This window comes from Typopeltis vanoorti, chromosome 20 (genome assembly GCF_054136105.1).
Source record: "Typopeltis vanoorti isolate ZY-2024b chromosome 20, IOZ_Tvanoo_1.0, whole genome shotgun sequence".
NCBI classification, from domain to species: domain Eukaryota; kingdom Metazoa; phylum Arthropoda; class Arachnida; order Uropygi; family Thelyphonidae; genus Typopeltis; species Typopeltis vanoorti.
Window position 1 is genome coordinate 7,432,381 of NC_143568.1, and position 21,440 is coordinate 7,453,820.

At 33.7% G+C, this 21,440-nt stretch overlaps 1 protein-coding gene across 1 annotated transcript in view; it reads right to left on the bottom strand.

Moving 5' to 3' along the window:
- LOC150095215 (tyrosine-protein kinase Fyn-like) overlaps positions 1 to 21,440 on the bottom strand; it is a 269,513-nt gene that overhangs the window by 105,663 nt on the left and 142,410 nt on the right. The window contains exon 9 of the mRNA XM_090410832.1: positions 3,440 to 3,604. Coding sequence (XP_090266958.1) covers positions 3,440 to 3,604 — 165 coding nt within the window. The remainder of the gene's footprint in view (positions 1 to 3,439; positions 3,605 to 21,440) is intronic.

Here is a 21,440-nt window from a genome sequence, read left to right on the forward strand (position 1 = left end):
GGAAAACAATGAGATCAATAATGAGTGAAACAGCATGCTGACGTAGTCATTTATAGGACTGTCTTTCAAAGCATGATCTAGAGCATTTGGAGAAGTACCTGGCAAGTGATAAAAGGCAGAGAAAAGAAAGAAAGAAAGGAGAGGTGAGAGGGAAAATTAAGAAGTAGTAATGAGCAAACAAGGCAGCATAAGGATACACAACTGCATAGTGATTCCATTATTAGGGGTATGCTTGATGAATGCATACTTAATCATGCTTTCCTGGACAAAGATAAAGATATTAGTGATGCCATCACATTTTAAAAAAAGGAAAGTAAAAGAGTTGTTAATTTTGGTCAGAACAAATGATTTAAAAGTTTTGTTGAGTGAGACAATGGATGTGGCAAATCAGGGAAACTAAAACTATTAGGGAATTAGGGAGGATGTGAGCATCTGTGAAAACAAGAAAGATCATTACACCATGATCTTTCCATTTTCAGATTTGAGACCTGGAACATTCATATCTGAACTGTAGTACTCATTAAGATTCAAAAGTATCTCTGTCCCAAGAGATACTGTAATGCATGTATATGTCAGGAGTATCAGGAACATGGCTTTTGGAATTAGTTATTTTTAACTGGCAAAACGTTATAGATATTAGTACTTGGTTGAGAGGTTGAAGATATTGTCACAGGGATATAATGGAAGGAGGAATGTATATTTCAGGGAGGAGAGCAAGAACAGGAATCAGGAGAGGGATACTGCTAATGACAGCAGAAGCATTACAACCAGAAAGAATAGAGCTTCTGCAAGAAGGTAAGGTTTGAGAGAAGGAGTGCCTTTTAAGCTATCTCATCTGAAATAAGAACTAACAGGAGCAAATTAGATTGGAATAACATGCATTAGCAAATTAGCTTAATGTATCCAGGGCAAGTGTTAATACTGCATTACAAAATTTCTTTGATGAATTCTTACTAAGAGTCCAATGTATATTTTTTTATAAATATATTTCAGAAAAAAAAAACTGTTAGTATCATTATGATAAATATCACCATATCACAGTTTCCTAATTATTGTTTCAATGTAAGTTATACAGACAGAGGAATTATTTTATTTGTATTTCTTTGTAAGCGATACTGACATTTATATACAAAAATGAAAACTATTAAAAACTAATGTTTATTATTTGGAGAAGAAAAGGAATGAAAAAAAAATAATAATAAAGAAGGATTGCATTCTGAACACTAATACTTTTATGCTTTTTATTTTATTTTACTTATGCTTTTTTTGTGGTGGTACAGTGGCACATTTAGAAATTTGCAATATCTAGCACTTCTCTATGTTAACTTAGTATGCAAATAAGCTTAATAACTTAATGAAATTTACATTTTTCACTACATCAGTTGTTAAGATATTTGCTATAACATTTTTATTAAAAATTAACATACACATTTTACCTATTTTTTTATATAGTTGTATAATGCATTTATCCTGAATGAACAGTATGATATCTACTTAATTTTCTGTTCTAATTCCGAAAACATCACACTATGAAGTAAAATTTTTAGGTGGTAGATCTCTGTTTCAGTGCAAATTATTTAAATTAATTTTATATGTTATTTACTTTTATTGAAGTATATGTTATTTACTTTTATTGAAGTATATTTTATTTATTTGAGTGAGTCTTTTTTGGAAATTAGAAGAGAAATTATATTCTTATTCTGCTATTTGCTCAGTAACAAAAAATTACATTATCAACTGGAAAGAAATCTGCTTACTTTACCACTCGCCATAAAAGGGAAACAATTTTTTTCTTTTGCAAGTAAAAAAATTCATTTAATAAAATAGAAAAAATATATATAAACATAACAGCAAGTAATCATTATGAAGAATGTCAACTATGTGACAGATTGGCAGAGAAAGAGGCACATGGAGAAAAGGAATTGGAAATTACACAGCTACTGAGAGATAATTATCTAAAACAACATGTGGTGAAAGGTGCATAGGGTTGAAGAGTAATGGATCTAGTGATGTAAGAGAGGTAAAAGAAGCAGACAATATGCTGAAATGCTGAGAAATCACTTTGCAAGTGACTGATAAGTAACTGTTTGCAGAGTTGGAGTTAATGCAATGGCTAATGTAACAGGAATTAATATAAGAATGGAGGAAGATGAACTGCAGGTGCTTAGGATATTAAGTAATCACAATAAATACAGTCATAGGTCTGTATGTAATACCAGCCCAGGTAGTGCAGGAAAGTATAACAGAAATAGCAGTGATTCTAACTAGACTGTTTATTAGATTGAAAACTGAGTGCTGATACACTAATAAAGAAATGGAAAGATGGTTCCCCATCACATGAAAGTGGCTTCCAAGTAAAAAATTATAGTCCAATCACTATGTGATTAAGATATTGGAAAAGTTGGTTAAGTACAAAATTAAAGAATGGATGGATAGGAATGTGTGTGTGTGGGGGGGGGGGGGGTTATAGCATGGCTAGCATAAATTACTAAGAGAAGACTTTGTCTTGTTTTAATAATTTATTCACTTTCTAAAATAAAGTGATAGACTCAGTTGTCTATCACTTTATTTTAGAAAGTGAATAAATTAAAGTGAAAATGGAAATAACTACATAGTGACACTGCTGAACTTTGAGAAAGAATATGATAAGATACCACCACATGGAATATCTATTATATAAATTGGAGCAAATGGAGATCGAAATGAAGCTGGCGACATGAATAAGAGAGAGTGGCTGATGGCTGACCAGTGGTTTCCTACAGAGTACTAAACTTGGGCTGCTACTGTTTAATTTATACATTAATGATACTGCAACATTGTAATTAATGCTACAATATCATTAATGTACCAAGTGAACATTAATCATTTCAGGGGGAATATTCACTTGTTGATAAAGCTATACTAGGGAGAGGAACAGTTAATAAAGGTGATGTAGAGGTCCTTCAGGATGACCTAAACTGGCAGTTTGAACAAAGAATAATGGTTGCCAATTCAATATGTCAAAGTGCAAAATTATGCACTTCAGAATGAAAAACTACAGGCAAAAGAATATGGGAGGAAAGAAAACAATGGAGAGTTCAGATCTGCCTGACATGAGGGTTTCTGTTGGAGCAGTTGTTGATAAAGAATATTTCCAGTGTAATTATATATGGTCAGTCTTTTTGATATAATTACTTCAAAATTTCAAATTTCAGTTAATTGTGTTGCTGCTGAATAGCCTTTTAATGAATTTTATGCAAACCATTTGCAAACAGTGCAAGACAATTATTTTGTCAAAGAAACAATAATTGTTAAGTCATTATTCCTGAGATAATAAATTAGAAAAGTAGCAGAGGTAATACAGAAAAAAAAAAAAAATAAATAAATAAATAAACTTCGTTTAACACAGAGGGAGAGAGAGAGAAATATTTAAAAAATGTAGCTACAGTAAACTGATTACCTCGCCAAACTTCGCCAAAATTTCCACTCCCCAATTTACAAATGAAATGCAAGGAAGGACGAGGTATTTCCCATTCATCACGTGTTTCAGGTGAAAGATCCCACATATGTGGTTTTGGTTTAGGACATGGCATGGTTAACTTGTGACACAATCCATTGGCACCCTCTGTAAAAATATGCAACAATACATTATCATATTTATATCATCTTGCAATTTTATTTTTAAATAAGAAATATAATTAAACCAAAACTATTTTAAAGTAATCCTGCAAATAGTTCACATGTAGTCTCTACAGCAAAATATCCTATTTGTTTGGAGAAGTAAAGAGAAAGCAAAATAAAAGTTCTCTTTTATTAACTTATGTCACATTAAGAAAATTGTGTGATTTAACATAAAACTTAACAGAGGTCTAATTATATTCATGGTGAACATACCACATAATTTTTAGAATTAAAAAATCATGCATAGTGGTTTATGTATTTACTAATTAGCATTATATTCATTAATGGCACTTTAAATACTTCACTGAGTAACTACTTTAAAAAATTACCAGTAACATCAACAGAGTGGCAGTAGCCAGCCAAAGAGCAGTGGTAAAAAATATCCAGAAGGAATATAAACTAGAAGTAGAAAAAAGATGTCAGAAACCAAAAATGTGGAAATACGGTTGGAGTGATATTCAACTTGAAATGCTTTAAATATATGGTTATAAAATTTTTCTACTGCCGATTAATTCAGAAGAACGAATACCAGACAATTCAAATAGAGTCCTATATTTCTAAGCTATAAAAATTGAATAAAAACTGCATGTGAGAATGAATTACATGGAATTTTTGTAATGAATGTCCAGGCAATATTTCTGAAAAAACAACTGAGAAGAGGCAAAGAAAAATCAGTAAAGGTAAACACAAGATTCAGGCCAAATAGGAGCTGACTTCACAAACCCCAAGCAATGATAAATCCCCTCAATCAGAGGAAACCTAAAATAGTATGGATATGGTATTCTCCAAACAACTCAACAGCTAAAATAGATTACATAATAGTCAGGAATACAAAAGCTATTCAGGAGATAGTTAATAAACAAGTTTAATTTAACTACAGATCATATAAACTTGAAGAGCTATTCCAATCTGCATTAACGAAAACATAAATAAATGGTTTAAGGACAAATACAACCACAACCCTAGAGTAACATATTATTGAATACTAATCTCAACGAGGCATTTAAGAATATATACCTGCATACTCTGCAGCCAAATGGAAACATCAATTAAAGCCACATGTAAACCAATCATTAAAAAATATTCAATGAAAAAGACAAGGTTCTCAGCAAAATACTGAAACACTTCTAAAAAAAGATAATTACTGTTCAATCAATAGTAACGACTCACCAAGAAATAGCATCAAATATGCAACTAAATGAGTTATAAAAAGGGAGATTGGAAAAGATATGCATATGCTAACAGTGTATTAATAAAGGATGACTTGGAATATAACACTGGCTTTAAAAAAAAAAAAAACATTTAAAACTAGCAAAGAGATGGATCAGCAAACTAAAAAAATGAACAGGAAGGACTTTCAAACAGCAGAAGCAACAAGAAAAATAGCCAAGTTATTTCTATAAGATACTATATTCCTACTCCAACCAACTTCTTAGTGGCATATGCCAGTTACAAGATAATTCAGAACTTTCTGGGAACCAGTAGTAACAAAATCAAGAATGCCATTCAAGATGAAAAACCTAGTGAAGATGAGATTAATGTTAACCAAATTAGGCTTGGAAGAATGCTTACCTACTTTATAACATTATTACAAATGAGTCCATGCCAGTTAAATAAACAGCAAAAATCAATGATAATCCTTTTTTTAGATGAAAAAAAAATTGTAGATCACATATAAAATCAGTCAATACACATGGTTCAGTTGTTATTCAAAAAGGATTGTATGTATCCTTGAAGAAAATCAGCCAAGTAAACAAGTAGGGTTAAAAAACTTCACCTGCATATAATAAATAACAGAAAAAGTATAACGAATACAACTCTTTGCAGTTTACTTTTAACAAAGTAACTTCTAAATGCTCTACTGGAACAAAATGTAAATACTAATTAGATCAAAATAAGCTATATTACGTATAGAAATGGTTAAGCAACTATCTAAAAAGAAAGAGAATAAACAAGCAGGCCAAATAAAATCCCAAAGAGTTCCTTCAGCTGTGGCAAGTAAAAGGAAGAATGACTATAGAAGGATTGCTTTAATAACGAGTGATGGAAGCAGTGAGTTACTGAGTGACTACTTGGAAAGGGGGTGTTACTCAAGTGAAGATATGAAAAGAACTGACGTGGAAATAGAGAATGACAAATTGGAAGTGCATAAGATAATGCAGAATTTCAATGAAAATACAGAAATGAGATTAGATGAGATATTGGCTTGTGAGTTATGAGACCATGCAGAAGAACTGGCACTGGTTGTGACTAGGCTATTTAACTTTCTAGTCTGAAAGGATAGAAAATAGCCCAATTGCATAAAAGAGGTTTGAAGACTGAGATAGCAAATTATAGACCAATCAGTATTTCAGATGCAATGGTAAAGGTACTGAAAAAGCTCATCAAATATAGAATTTAGGATAGATGACAAGAACATGACACACTAATCATCAACTTTTTTGAGACACTTTGAGAAGGATGTCAAGGAATGGTAATTTTCTGCATATTCTCCAGTTCCAGGAACGTCAGTAGGGAAATACTTCTGTAATTCTCACATTCAGTTTTATGGAGTATATGGAGAGGTAGCACCTTAGTATCGATGTCAGCCGCTGATCTCAGGGTTAGGATGTTGGGCTCTGGTCCTCGCATACACTCAACTCTCACTTATAGCTCCAAGAAGTTGGTAATATACACCAGCGGCCACACCCCGGTAAACTGCCTTGGCTGGCGGGCTAAACTAAGTGAGGGTATCAGCAATATAGAATGCTAAACAGGTAATATCAACCTTTATGTGCATGAAATCTGGAATGGCCAAGATGGTAGAAGAATCAACATTGACTTTGACTGATCGATGGCATGACAGCAAGATGTGCAGTACATCGAGGGCACACTCCTGACATCTAAGGGACTTGTGTCCAGCCTCCATGGAAGAGATTGGAGCCTCACTATGTATTTATCCATTGTCAACCATGAAATATACCATGTCACAATATGAAGTTAGAGATGTGGTTGAGATCCCTACAACCATCAGCTCTTATAACTACAGGGAAGAAGAGCTTGAAACCAGGAATTGTAAGACAAGAACTACTAAGGTAGTGTATGAAGATAATATCCCAAACCCTCCAGGGAGGATATTCTCAGATGTCCCTTGTCTGAAAACTAGGAGCAATCTCTTGAAAATAGTAACATGGAACATCAGAACAATCTATGAGGTGGGCAAATTAGACAACCTACTCCAGGAATTATAAGTGATGAAGGCTGATATTGTAGGTATCAGTGAAGTGAGGTGGACAGATACAGGAATAATAAAAAGAAAAAATCACACTATAATCTACTCTGGCAGTACTTAACGCAGTAGTGCTTGTTCTAAGTAATAGAATTGCAAAATCTCTACATGGATATTGGCCCCTAAATGACAGAATCATAACAACCAAAATAACTACACAACCATCCAATTTGTATATTATCCAAGCATATGCACCAACCCAAGACCACAAAGATGAAGAGTTGGAACAGTTTATGAAGACATCCAAACTGCAATCTCTAGTGCTAAGTCAGATGATATTATTATGAAGATGAGTGACCTAAATTCAAAAGTGGGCTCAGAAAAAATCTCATTTTGCATGTGAAATTAAGAGCTTGAAATCAGAAGTGAAACAGGTGAAAGATTAATTCAATTCTGTGAAACTAATGACCTAATAATTGCCAACATACTATTTAAACATCCTCCCAGAAGACTATATACATGGAAAAGCACTGGGGACATCTATAGAAACCAAATCGACTATATAATAATAAGCAAAGATTCCAAAATACAATAACACAAACAAGAACATATCCTGGAGCAGACATAGGATCGGACCACAACCCAGTGATTGCAAAAATCAAAATAAAACTTAAGATACCAAGCCAACCATTCATAAGAGAAACTTATAATTCAGACTCACTTAACAACCAAGAAGTTAAAGACTGCTTCATAAAAGAATTCACAAAATCCCTTAACAAGTCTGACACCACAACTCGCACAGAAAATAGAACACCAATTGATGTAATTAACACGAACTGGCAAACATTCAAGAAAAGCATCAATGAAGCAGCCAAAAATACACTTTGTTCCACAATTAAAAAGGAATAAACCTTGGATAAATAAAAAAAAATACTAAAGTTGATGGAACAAAGAAAAAGAACAAACCTGAATATAAAAGTATGAATAAAAAAATACAAAAAGAATGCAGGAAAGCCAAAGAGGAATGGATTAAGAATAAATGTATAGACATAGAAAACCTTGATAGAAAATACAGAAGCAGAGAACTGAGATCAGAGAAATGACAAGCAGGACAAACACAGTAAATCATGCAAGTGTCATTAGAGACCATATTCTAATGGATAAAAAAGAAATCACAAAAAGATGGATTGAATACACAAGGAAATTATACAAACAATAATGAAATAATATTCCTGAATAGACTGATTTAGAAGGACCACCCATTTTACTCGGTGAAGTTGAAAACACCGTCAGAAAACTAGAAAATCAGAAAACTAAAACTACATAAAGGCTGCAGGAATAGATAATATCTTGGAAGAATGGTTGAGGGTTCTCGATGAAAGAGGACTGAAATTTCTAACAAAATTATGCAATAAAATATACGAGACTGGATATCTACCCAAAGATATTAATCACTCAATTTTCATTCCAATTCTCAAAAAAAAACAAAAGCTACAAGATGTGAAGAGTTCAGGACAATCAGCCTCATCAGTCAAGTATCAAAAGTCCTCCTATACGTTATTCTTGAAAGAAAAATAAACATAAAAATAAATGATACACAAAGTAGCTTCAAGGAAAATATAAGTAAAAGAGAAGATATTTTCAATATCAGAACCATCATAGAAAGATATCTAGAAAAACAAAAAGATATGTACCTCTGCATCATAGATTACAAAAAGGCATTCGACAATGTTCAACATGAACAATTAATTAAAATCCTTTCAAAAATAGGCATGGATGGAAAAGATGTTAGGCTAATGGCTAATCTTTGGAACAGACTGCATCTTTGAGAATAAATAGAGACCTCAGAAGAATTCCCAGTTCAGAAAGGTATGAGACAAGGCTGTCTTTTCTCCGATTCTCTTTAACCTGTACACAGAAGAAATATTAAAATAAAATTAGTAACCTCAAAGGAATCACTGTAGGGGCAGAAATATTAATAACCTAAGATATGCAAATGACACGGTTCTTCTAGCTGAAAACAAATATGACCTCAAGACTCTTATAGATGAAACCCTCGAGTATAGCGAACAGTTTAACCTCAGTTTCAACTTAAAAAAGACAAAAATCATGATAATTCAAGAGAAAAGGAAATACCAAAAATGTGCATCAATATAAAAGGAAATAAATTAGAACAGGTGCAAACATACATATACCTCGGACACTTGATCACAGAGAATGGCAGGACAGAAGATGAAATTAGAAAAAAGGATTGAAATTGCAAAGTCAACTTTCAACAGTATGAAAAATCTATTAACATCTAAAGAATTACATCTGAAAACAAGACTAAGAATCTCCAAATGCTACACATGGTCCAGATTATTATAGGGAGTACAGACATGGACACTTTCCAATCTGAGCGTGAAAAAACTAGAGGCATTTGAAATGTGATGCTGTGAAGAATTATGAGGATATCATGGAAAGGCAAAAAGACAAATGAAGAGGTACTTGAGATGGCAAGCGTAAACAGGAGCCTGATGAAAGAAATTAAAAAGAGAAAAGTCAGCTATTTTGGACATATTCTGAGATATTAACTGCCTACAAAGGACACTTCTCAAAGGAACTATTGAGGAAAAGAGAAGGAGAGGAAGACAAAGACTGGAGTGGATGAAAAATATAGAAGACTGGACCTATCTCTCATATGAGGAAAGCAGCAGAGGGGTGCAAAATAGAACATGGTGGAGACACATGGTAGTCAATCTCCTGGAAGGAGAAGACACCTGACAGGACAGGAGTTTTATTTCCCTTTTTACATATGGGTACTATGAGAGCTCTACTCCAATCACCAGGAATTCGTCCCTCTGTCCAGGCCTTCTGAACTATGCAGTGTAGCCACTGTAAGACTTTTATACCACCATACTTCAGCATTTCTGGTCGAATATCATTTACTCCTGCTGCCCTTTCCACATTTCAAGCCTTTGATGGCTTTTCTACTTGAAGAATGGATATGTAATCCTGTTGAGTGTTTGTTACCACTGTGCTATCACTCCTTGTTTCATTTAGCAATTTTTCAAAGTAATTACTCCATACTTCAAGGAAATCTTTTTCTCTCGTTTTCAAGTCACCTCTATCATCTCTAACTCCTTTTACAGCACTCTTTCCTCCATTCCTACGCTTCTTCAACAACCTCCAGAATATTTTGCCACCTTCTTGATATTTATTTTCTATGTTCTTCCCAAAGTCATCCCATGACTTTTGTTTAGCTAGTTTTACACAGTGTTTCGCTTTCTTACATTTGTCTCTGTATTCTCTAAGAGCAAAAGCTGACTTGTTTGCCAGGAACTTTTGATATGCTTTCTTCTTTTCCTTCACTGCCTCTTTAACTTCCTGTGTCCACCATGGAGTTCAGATTTTTCTAATCTTGCAGACAACCTGACCAATGCCTCTCTGGCTGAATCAATCAGGGTTTTCTTCATGCCTTGCCACTGAATCTCCAAGTGATTCAGTGGCAAGATTTTGGTTCCTGTTCTCAAACTCTTTCATTTTTTCTTCAATGATCTTTGTGTGTTTTAGTCTACAGTTCATATCTGAGAGCTGCTCAACTTTGATTCACTTTAAAACTTTCTTACATTTCATTCTTTTCAATATGAAATTCAATTTTATCCTGCTCAAGACTAAATAGTGATCACTTCCAATTTTGAATCCTATGTACACTCTGGTGTCCTGCACCAGGGAGAAAACATCACTATCAACAATAACATAGTCAATGAGACTTTTCTTATTCCTTGCCTCTTCTCTCCATGTGAATTTGTGCACATTTTTATGTTGGAACATGGTGTTAGTAATAACCAGCTCATGTCCTGAGCAGAAATCCAACAGGTATTTGCCATTATTATTAGCTTTGCTCTTTTCTCCAAATTTTCCCAAAATATTTTTGTATGTCTGACAATCATTTCCTGCTCTGTTATTTAGATCCCTAACAAGGACTAACTTTTCCTGTAATAGTAGATGAAGGAAATCAATAAATTAGTAATAAATTGGATCCCATTTTCTGAAAGGATAATGCTATTACAACTTAAGGGAAATCCTGTTAAAAATATCATCCAAGCTTATGCATCCACAGCTGACACAAGTGAAGAATTCTAGTAGCAAGGCTTATACGTTGGTTAGACATAACTGGTAATTAGTTTACGGAATTAACAACGCAAATGAAGTATATTAATTAAAGGTAACTTTAATGAATCACTTCTATATTTCGGCAACGTCACATTGCCATCTTCAGGAACATAAAGATATGGTATGTGCACTCAGGAACTAACACAAAGCAAATGAGGAAGAAAGCAAGAAACTAATATTGTTCATAAAGTCCTAATGGTTCCCTCTTGCGGGCTAATTTGGTAGTCTTGGCAGTTGGGCTGAAGTTCTCATAATGAAAGTCTCCCAAATTTGGGGCAGTTTCATGCACCCAAATTTGTTGAGGTTAGGAACGTTTTTTAGAGCTGCTGAAGATTCTTTGAATAATCTTTCGTATTTAAACTTGCTGCGATGAATTATTTTTGTTTTCTTCCAACGAAATATGAATATGAACATTAAATATGAACATTAAAATATGACCTTACTTCCTGTTACAGACCATACAAAATGTTGGCATCCCTTATCCGCTCTATGAAAGACCAACCACTTCCCCTAGACCTACCTGGTGTATACCAGGTCCCTTGCAGCTGCAAATTGTCCTACTTTGGCCAAACAGGCAGAACAACAAATATCAGGATTTCAGAACACCAAGACTACATCCGGTTTCACCAGTACAGCCGCTCTGGGCTGGCAGACCATGCCTTGGATACCCACCATAAAATTCGTTGGAAGAAAACAAAAATAATTCATCGCAGCAAGTTTAAATACGAAATATTATTCAAAGAATCTTCAGCAGCTCTAAAAAACGTTCCTAACCTCAACAAATTTGGGTGCATGAAACTGCCCCAAATTTGGGAGACTTTCATTATGAGAACTTCAGCCCAACTGCCAAGACTACCAAATTAGCCCGCAAGAGGGCACCATTAGGACTTTAGGAACAATATTAGTTTCTTGCTTTCTTCCTCATTTGCTTTGTGTTAGTTCCTGAGTGCACATACCATATCTTTATGTTCCTGAAGATGGCAATGTGACGTTGCCGAAATATAGAAGTGATTCGTTAAAGTTACCTTTAATTAATATACTTCATTTGCGTTGTTAATTCCGTAAACTAATTACCAACAAGTGAAGAAGTTGAAGAGTTTTATGAACAGTTAAAGGAGATTAAAATCCTAAGAAAGAAAATTGTTGGAAAGCATGGGTTAGGTGCCAGAAATGAACGAGGAGACTGCCTTGTCCCATTCTGTCAGGAAGATCTTACAATTGCAAACTCCTGCTTTAAACTTCCACCCAGAAGACTATACATTTGGAAAGTGCCTCAAGATAGCTATCATAACATTGTCAAAAATCAAATTGACTAATACTGATAAATAAAAGATTCCACATTGTATAAAGAGTGCAAAGACTTATCCTGGAGCAGATGTCTCATCAGACAACAATTCCATGGTCATAGAAATACGTCTTAGATTAAAATCAGCCAAAAAAATCACAAAAGGAGGGGGGGGGGGAATTGATGGAGAAAAACTAAGATCCGAAGATAAATAAAAGAGCCAAGACACAACTTAACTTGATTACAACAGATTAACATGGAAGAAAGTAAAAGTGTTGAATCTCTTTGGAACAGTTTAAAGAATGCCATCGTAACAACAGGTATTGAAGAAGTGGGTTATGTGAATAATGTAAAACGACAGGAATGGATGACAAATGATATTCTTTCTCTTATTGATACATGAAGAATGTACAAAAACAAAGACCTAGCCAAATATACAGAAACACATAACATCATCAAGAAAAAAATAAAGGAAGCAAAAGAAAATTGGATGAAAAATTTATGTACTGAGATTGAACTGCTATTGACTGAGATTGACTATTTTAATCTGTACAAGAAAAGCAACAAAATTTCTAGAAAATTCAGAAAAAAGCAAGTAGTGTCTCTAAGAGACAAAAGCAGAAAAATAGTTCTAGAAGAGAATAAAGCACAGATTTGAATAAAATGTATAACAGAACTCTTCAATAATACTAGACAGAAGCCTTTAAATATAAAAAATAACATTCAAGAACCCAGCAATTCTGAAATGTGAAATAGAGAATTCTATAAGATAAGGTAAAACAGGAAAAGCCAGTGGACCAGATGGTGTGCAAACAGAATTTTTAAAATTAATAGAACCAGATAACATCAAGCTTCTTGAGGTTATCTGGTTCAAATGGCTCAAATCAACATTTATCACTATCCCAAAGAAACTCTAAGCGAAATCTTGTAGCGACTTCAGACTTATTAGTCTAATGAGCTAAGCATTAAAAATATTTGTGAAAGTAATCAGAATCAGATCTGTAGAAAAAGTGAAGAAACTCTGAGTGAAACGCAGTTTGGCTCTCAGAATGGTTTTGGTACTAGAGAGGCCCTTTTCTGTGCCCAAAAATGCAGAGAAAAAAAGAAAACTGTCTTTATGTATTTCATAGATTTTGAAAAAGCTTTCAACAAGGTCAGACAAGCTAACTTAATAGAAGTCCTTTAACAAATAGGGCTAGATGAAAAAGACATAAGATTAATAAAGAATAATCATTAATATTAATAATCAGCTACCATTCAATAAGATAAATCTTTAAAGGTACCTGTGGCATAATTAAAATTAATAACTTAACACATATATAACCAACAGTAATAAACTTTAATGAATTAAAAAGTATTAACACTAAACATAATATCCAGTGGGATAAAGCTTGTCTCTTCTCCATAGATGCAAGTTTAAATATGAACGCCTTTTCAAAGAAAGTTGCAAAGCCCTTTTACATCGGCCAAATTTGAATCGAAATGACTGTCTCTCTCCCAAAAGTTTGGGAGATTCTTATCTCACATAACCATCAATGAAATAATTTTTAAGAATTATTTAATAATATTTTATTAATAGTAATTTTGTGGCAGGCGGCAACATTTTATTTGGTAATCCACCGACTGTTCTGTACTTTGTATTTCATTTCTTTAACTATTTGTTCTACACTGATGATGTACTGTTACTTTCCGTTCAAAATATTTGTACCTTTAATTCATTAAAGTTTATTACTGTTGGTTATATACGTGTTACGTTATTAACATTCAATAAGACAGCATTACCACCAGTGATATTAACATCAAAAGAGGAGTGAGACAAGGATGTGTCTTGTTCATCATGTACTCTGAGGTATTCTTTAAAAAGTCATTGCAATATCCAGAGGGAATCAACAACCTACAATAAGCAGATGACAGCGTGCTAATTACAGATAACATCATGGAACCTCCAAAAACTCATTGACAGTATACACAGAAAGCCAAAGAATGGGAATAAATATAAACATCAGCAAGATAAAATACATAGTCATCAGCAAATATCCAACCTCATCAACGAAACTGACACTCAATGGGAAAACTATCGATCAAATGTCAAGGTATAAATATCTTGGTTGCTGGCTTAATGAAAGGTGGGATCCTAAATAGATATAAAGACAAGGATTGAAGATGTGAGGCAGTCTTTCATGAAAATGAGAACATTATTCTGCAATAAAGATCTAAATATAGGAGTCAGATGCAGAATGCTGAAATGTTACATCTGGTCCATTTTGCTCTGTGGAGTTGAGAAATGGACATTGAAGACGGTGACCATCAAGAAAACTGAAGCCTTTGAGATGTGGCTATATAGACGAATGCTAAAGATATCATGGAGAAATAACCAATGAAGATATCTTAAAATCCATTTGCAAAGCCAAAGATCTCATACAAACAATCAGGAAATATTAAACATATCTTGGCCACATCATGAGAAACGGCAAATATCAGCTTCTACAAATCATTTTTGGTAGGAAGAATTGATGGCAAAGGAACTAGAGCATAGGTTCCCAAAGTGGGTGGTACTGCCCCCCAGTGGGTGCTGAAGCCTTTTAAGGGGGGCTATAGTGGGATCAGAAAATATATATTTAAATATATATTTTGAATAATATATATTTAAAAATTAATTATTTTCGTGATTTTGCGATTAGATAATAATTTAAAATTTAAATATTGCATTTTAATTCATCTTATGCCCGTCTTACACGATCAATTTTTGTAATCAATTTTCTATTTCAATTATTTAATCATTTGAAAATTTACCATGTCAGATAGAAATAGATGTCAATTTTCAATGTCAATGAGAAAATAGAGCATGTATATATATATGTGTGTATAATAGGTTATGTTTACAGTAGAAAATATATTCGTTATATTTCATTTCAAAATATATATAAAATATATAAAACCACTTTTCTAATTTGATTTATACAAAAATAAACCGAATTTTATATAATTTAATATTACGAGTAAAAATAATAATGGCAAGAAAGAAATAAAATCGTAAATTTTAGTTAGCACTAACTTATATTGCTAACTAGAGGGAAAACAACAAATCAAATATTATTCGAAACTTATTATACTGTTTTCTGTGATTATGCTTTGTAGGTTTGTTGTTTATATCTTGTGTAATTTTGTAATATATTTAATGATGTTTTAATTATTACAATAAGATTCTTACTAATGCAATGCAATCTCTTAATTGTATTCCACATTTTCATATTCAAACCATTGTATGAAACTGTGCATAATGTTATTCGAGCATACATTTTACAATTTTTACATATGGGCTGCGTTTCACCAAAATCAGTATAGCAATAACTGTGTTCAAGATGAAGCATATATTTGAACGAAGAAAACTGTTATAATGGGGGGGGGGGGGGCATTACAAAATTTATGTCTTGCAAAGTGGGCGGTGGCTCAAAAAAGGTTTGGAAACCTATGAGTTAGAGGAAGAAAAAGAATATCTTGGTTTGACAACATCAAGATGTGGATTGACAGGAAAGAGTAGAGTACAACTACTCATATCAGTGCAAGAACGCAGTTGGTACGCTAAAATGGTTGCTGACCTTCGATAGAAAATGGCACCTTAAGAAGAAGAAGATTAACATAATACAGCCACGTTTTTAGTTTATGATATTTTTCAATAGCATTCTTTTCAAAATTTGTCAGCTCGTTGTGAGTCCTTGTTCCTGTTTCCAATATTTATCCTGAAATGTAAAGAATGAATTTTCCATGCAATGTCTGAAAAGACTAACAATTTCAGGGGGAAAAAAGGGTTGACATGCCAGAAGTCAGATGAACATTTATTAAACTATAGAAATATTAGGCACCATTTAGAAATTCAAGATGAGTTTTTATGATCTAGAGAAATTACACATCAAACAAAAGGTACTTCATCTGCAGAATGACTTTTCTTTTGATGTAAAGATATTATACCAAGTTCATTAGACTTAAACAAGCATTTGATTCAGCCAAAGCAGATGATTTATAAAAGAACAGATGTGGCACAGTTAAAAGAAACAGCTACCAGATTAGGATTAGAACTATAAAAAAATTTATTACTATATTTCTCCATGTGCATAGAATTAGCAGCATCAAAACCAGCAGAATTCTGGAACATCACAGAGATGTTAACAGCCAACAAAGCTTATTATTTTTTAATAGAAAAAAATATAATTTCAACAAGAAGGTCAACTTGGTATATGGCATGAAACAAAAAATGCACATTTTTTTTTTTTTTTTGTGATTCACTATGAATAGATTTGCTTGATTGATAATTATCAGGTTTTTAACTCGTATAGAATTGTTTATTTATACTAGATGTATTTCATCTACATGTTTCACTGTCTATATGGCTAACAGCATCATTAGGAAATTGCTTAACATAAATAAAAGGAAAAAAAAATGTTTTCCAACAGCAGTTAATGTCTATAAGTTTGAAAACACTGGAATGATAGTTTAATCACAAGCATCATTAACCATGTCGCTTGCAGTCTCTCCATTGTTGTGTAAACTCTATATGATTGCTGGCACAGGAGAAGTCTTTATTGTTACGTATGTTAATTAACGACTTCCAGATGTCAAAGGATCATTCCTTGATTTCTATTTAGTATGCTTTTTGAGTCCATGACCTCGGAGGACTCCTTGAACAACTTGTTGAAGTAATTCTCTTCTAAGTAGGGCATGGAAGATGCTTGCCAATTTACCGTGTGATGGTCTTTGAAGATGTACACTATGAGTCCACTTTTTCTTACTGTTTGTTTTCAATATTGCCTATACATTTGTTCTTGTGGATTTCGAAACTTCTCCTACATATATATCATTCCACAAGAGGCATGGAATCTCATATACGCCTAGACGTTTATGAAATGGAACTTTCTCTTGGGGGGGGGGGGCATAGAAAGCTTTGTAAGGCGCTGGCTGATTTGAAGGCTGTTCCGATGTTGACTGCCTTTAATATTTTGGTTACTTTCTTGATACAGTGTCAACGTGTGAAACAGATATTAATTACCGTGCCTTTGTAATTGATTTCTAGATTATCACACAGGAGAGTTCATCAAAAAAATAAAGTATCTTTAGTATCCTTTTCAAGTATCGATTTTGGAGGAACTGATGAAATAGGATTTGAAGTTCTTGTTTTCATGTCATCATTTTTGAGTATGTTTAAAGCTCTATTTTTCAAGGTTTTGATTATACCTAATTTTTGTTAAGGGTGATGGAAGGAGCTTGCTTATAGGTACCTGCCTGTGCGATAATCCTCCAGCAATGTTGTTTTTGACAAGGATGTCTAGGAATGATAATTTTCCATTCTTTTCTACTATTAATGTGAATTTTATTTTCAGATGTCGATTATTCAGAAAATATAGAAAATCTTCCAGGTCGTTGTGGGTGCGTTTCCAGATGATAAAGATGTCATCCACATATCTCCACCACACATATGGTTTTAAGTTGCTTATTCTATAGCTGATTCTTCAAATTTTTTTTTTTCCATTATAAGTTGGCGTTCAGAGGCAATAAAGGTAAACCCATTGCAAGACCATATATTCGGTAATAAAATTTTCCTCTGTGAATGAAGATTTTAGGCAATGTTTGAAGAGAAATGTTGATGTCCAGACTACATCAAAATTGGCTAACATATCTGATGGGGAAATTTGAATGTTTATCTACAAAATGTATTGATTTTTTAAATAGGAACGTATATGCTCTATATGGCTTGAGAAGGGTTAGATAAGTGTTTCGAGAGAGGATATGTTTTATTATTATTATTATTATTATTATTTTGACACCTCCAGGGAGTCCAAAGACTCATCGAGGGAGAGTGTGCCGACAGCATCGAACGACTGGTCCCCTTCCAACTACTAACCACGCTCAAACTTACTTAACTGAGCCATTAGTAGCAGAGGCTCTACCAATCGACCAAGCTTCTGCCATCAACTATTGGATGTAGAGGGGTGTCTGTCTTATGAACTTTGGGCGTGCCATATAATCTCAGCTCGGAGTGATCGAATGTGTGAATTTCAGTTGTTTTTTTAAGGTCTTCTGTAAATTCAAAAATACTGGAGATTAGATCATTCATTTTTAAGTGTGATGACCTAGTGGAATCATGGTCCATTTCCAAATATGTTGAAGTGATCTTGATGTCATAGTCAGCACTATTTAAAACAACTGCTGAATTCCCTTTATATGCTTAAGTATAACGATTTCAGCATTGTTATGTAAACTTCTCAAAGCTTCTTTGTCTAAAGCTGTGAAATTATTTTTTGGCATGTAATATTTTATCAAACAGTCACATGCCAAAGCATTAAGTAATCTGAAGCATTAAGTAATCTGGATAATGCCTCATCATGAGATGACAGAAACTTAGCAGCTTTTTCAACACTGGTCATAATGTCTACTTTTGGTATGTGTCTTGGAGTGATGGCATAAATTAAAGTCTTTTTTTAAAACTGAAACTTCTATATTAGTAAGATTACATTTTGAAAAATTTAATACAAATTTATTAGAATTCTGAAAGGTTCAGTTTTTGTGAACTCCGTTGTATAAATGCTTTAATTTTTATGACAATCTATATTTGCAATCTCGGTTTATTCTTGCGACCTTCTTAGAATGTATGCTATCGACGACATTCTGTATCTGGGGATATTGAATTAGCCAGAGTAAAATGTAGGTAATGTGTTTTTTTTGCTCAGCTGAGAATAAGTATGATCTAGCTTTTTGTATTTCAGCTTGCAAAAGAGCAAAACTTGTGATTCTATAGTGAATGGACAAAACAATAGAGATAGAGGTGATGGGAAGTTGACAATGGCATACCCCGCAGAGAGTGAAACATACTACCCAAACTGAATGCAGACAGTAAATAGGTAGACATCAGGGCTTCTCAACAATGTATTGCAATCAATGACATTATCGGTGCAAGACAGATGGGTCATTCTATCTCCTAAGTGGTAAGAACCTAGGGTTCTTGAGGGGTCAACTGCGAGTATACCATCAATGGATGTACTAGTGTAAAATATGTTATTCATTAAACTATGCCATTGTAAATTTTTTATTGTACTCGTGCTTCAATTATTATTATATTTATGATATGTTAAGTTCACAAAGCTCATCATCATCATCATTAAATTCCTGCCATGTACCCTCAAGGGGTGTACAGGATGTGATAATACTACATGAAAAAAATTACATCATTACTAACTTCCTATCTACAATTTTCCTTCAAATCAGTCTGTTACATGTCAAGACTCCAACATTATCAGATCTTATATTTCTATCGTCTAAGGCACTTTGTATCATATCAATCCACCTATATCTTGGTCTTCCTCTGGATCGTTTTGCTGCCAACCTGGTGAAGAACACTTGTTTTGCTCATCTTTCTTTGCCCATTCTGTTTAAGTGACCATACCACCTGAGATTAGCTCTCCTAATGCATTCCTGGATGCTGACAATGTCAAGTTCTTTCCTAATATCCAAGGGGTATTCCCATTGATGCCATCTGTTCATGTCCCTAATCTTTCTCAGGAGTCTCATATCTGCAGTCTCAAGTCTTTGGTCAAGTGTTTTACTTCTGACCCAGCTCTCAGATCAATAAGTTAAAACTGGATTGAACACTGTTTTGTATACAGATTATTTAGTGTTCCAACTAATTTCTCTCTTATTCCATATGAATTTATTCAATTGACTTCCTACCATACCAGCTTTGCTGATTCTGTTGTCTATTTCTATATTTAATTTACCATCTTCAGTAAAAATCGTGCCTAAGTAACTGAAATGTTTTACTTGTTCCACAGGTTCTCCATTCACAACACAGTTGACATTTTCAATGATTCTGCCTATTTTCATTGTCTTTGTCTTTTTATTGCTGACCTTCATACCATATCTATTACAACAGTTATTCAATTTAGTCAGAAAATCTTGCAGACTTGTAGTGGATTTATTTAGAAGCATAACATCATCTGCATAAAGCAAAGAGATGACATTAACATCTCCAATTCTGATATCATGTTTAATACCACTTTCCTTCATAATGTGATCCATATAGATAATGAATAACAGAGGGGATAATGTACATCCTTGTCTCACACCAGATTTAACCATCTTCCTGTACTTCCTTCAATTCTAACTGCTGACTTACAACTCAAATAAAGACTAAGTATTGCTTGATATAATGCCCCATTGACACCATATAACTGTAGCATATTGAATAGCTTCTCTCTAGGCACCTTGTCATATGCCTTTTCCAAATCGACAAAACTTAAATACAGATCTTTGTTATATTCCCATGCTTTCTCAACTATTTGTTGTGAAGTGAAGATCTGATCCTGACAGTCTCTATTTGGCCTGAATCCAGCTTGTTCTTCACCAAGCTTTTCTTCCACAATTCTTCTCAACCGTTTCTCAAATATACTTGCATAGATCTTGCCAGGAACACTCAGTAGGGAAATACCTCTGTAATTCTCACATTCAGTTTGATTTCCCTTTTTATATATGGGTACAATGAGAGCTCTACTCCAATCATCGGGAATTCGTCCCTCTGTTCAGGCTTTCTGAACTACGCAGCCACTGTAAGACTTTTATACCACCATACTTCAGCATTTCTGGTCTAATATCATCTACTCCTGCTGCCTTTCCACATTTCAAGCCTTTGATGGCTTTTTCTGCTTCAAGTATGGATATGTATTCCTGACTGCATGCCTGGTCAGTGTTTTTTTTATCAGTCTGCTGTCATCACTGCTTGTTTCATTTAGGTTTTTCAAAGTAATTACTCCATACTTCAAGGATATCTTTTTCTCCCGTTTTCATGTCACCTTTATCATCTCTAACTCTTTTTACAGCACTCTTACCTCCATTCCTACGTTTCTTCAACAACCTCCAGAATATTTTGCCACCTTCTTGATATTTATTTTCTATGTTCTTGCCAAAGTCCTCCCATGACTTTTGTTTAGCTAGTTTTACACAGTGTTTCGCTTTCTTACATTTGTCTCTGTATTCCCTAAGAGCAAAAGCTGACTTGTTTGCCAGGAACTTTTGATATGCTTCTTCTTTTCCTTCACTGCCTCTTTAACTTCCTGTGTCCACCATGGAGTTCAGATTTTTCTAATC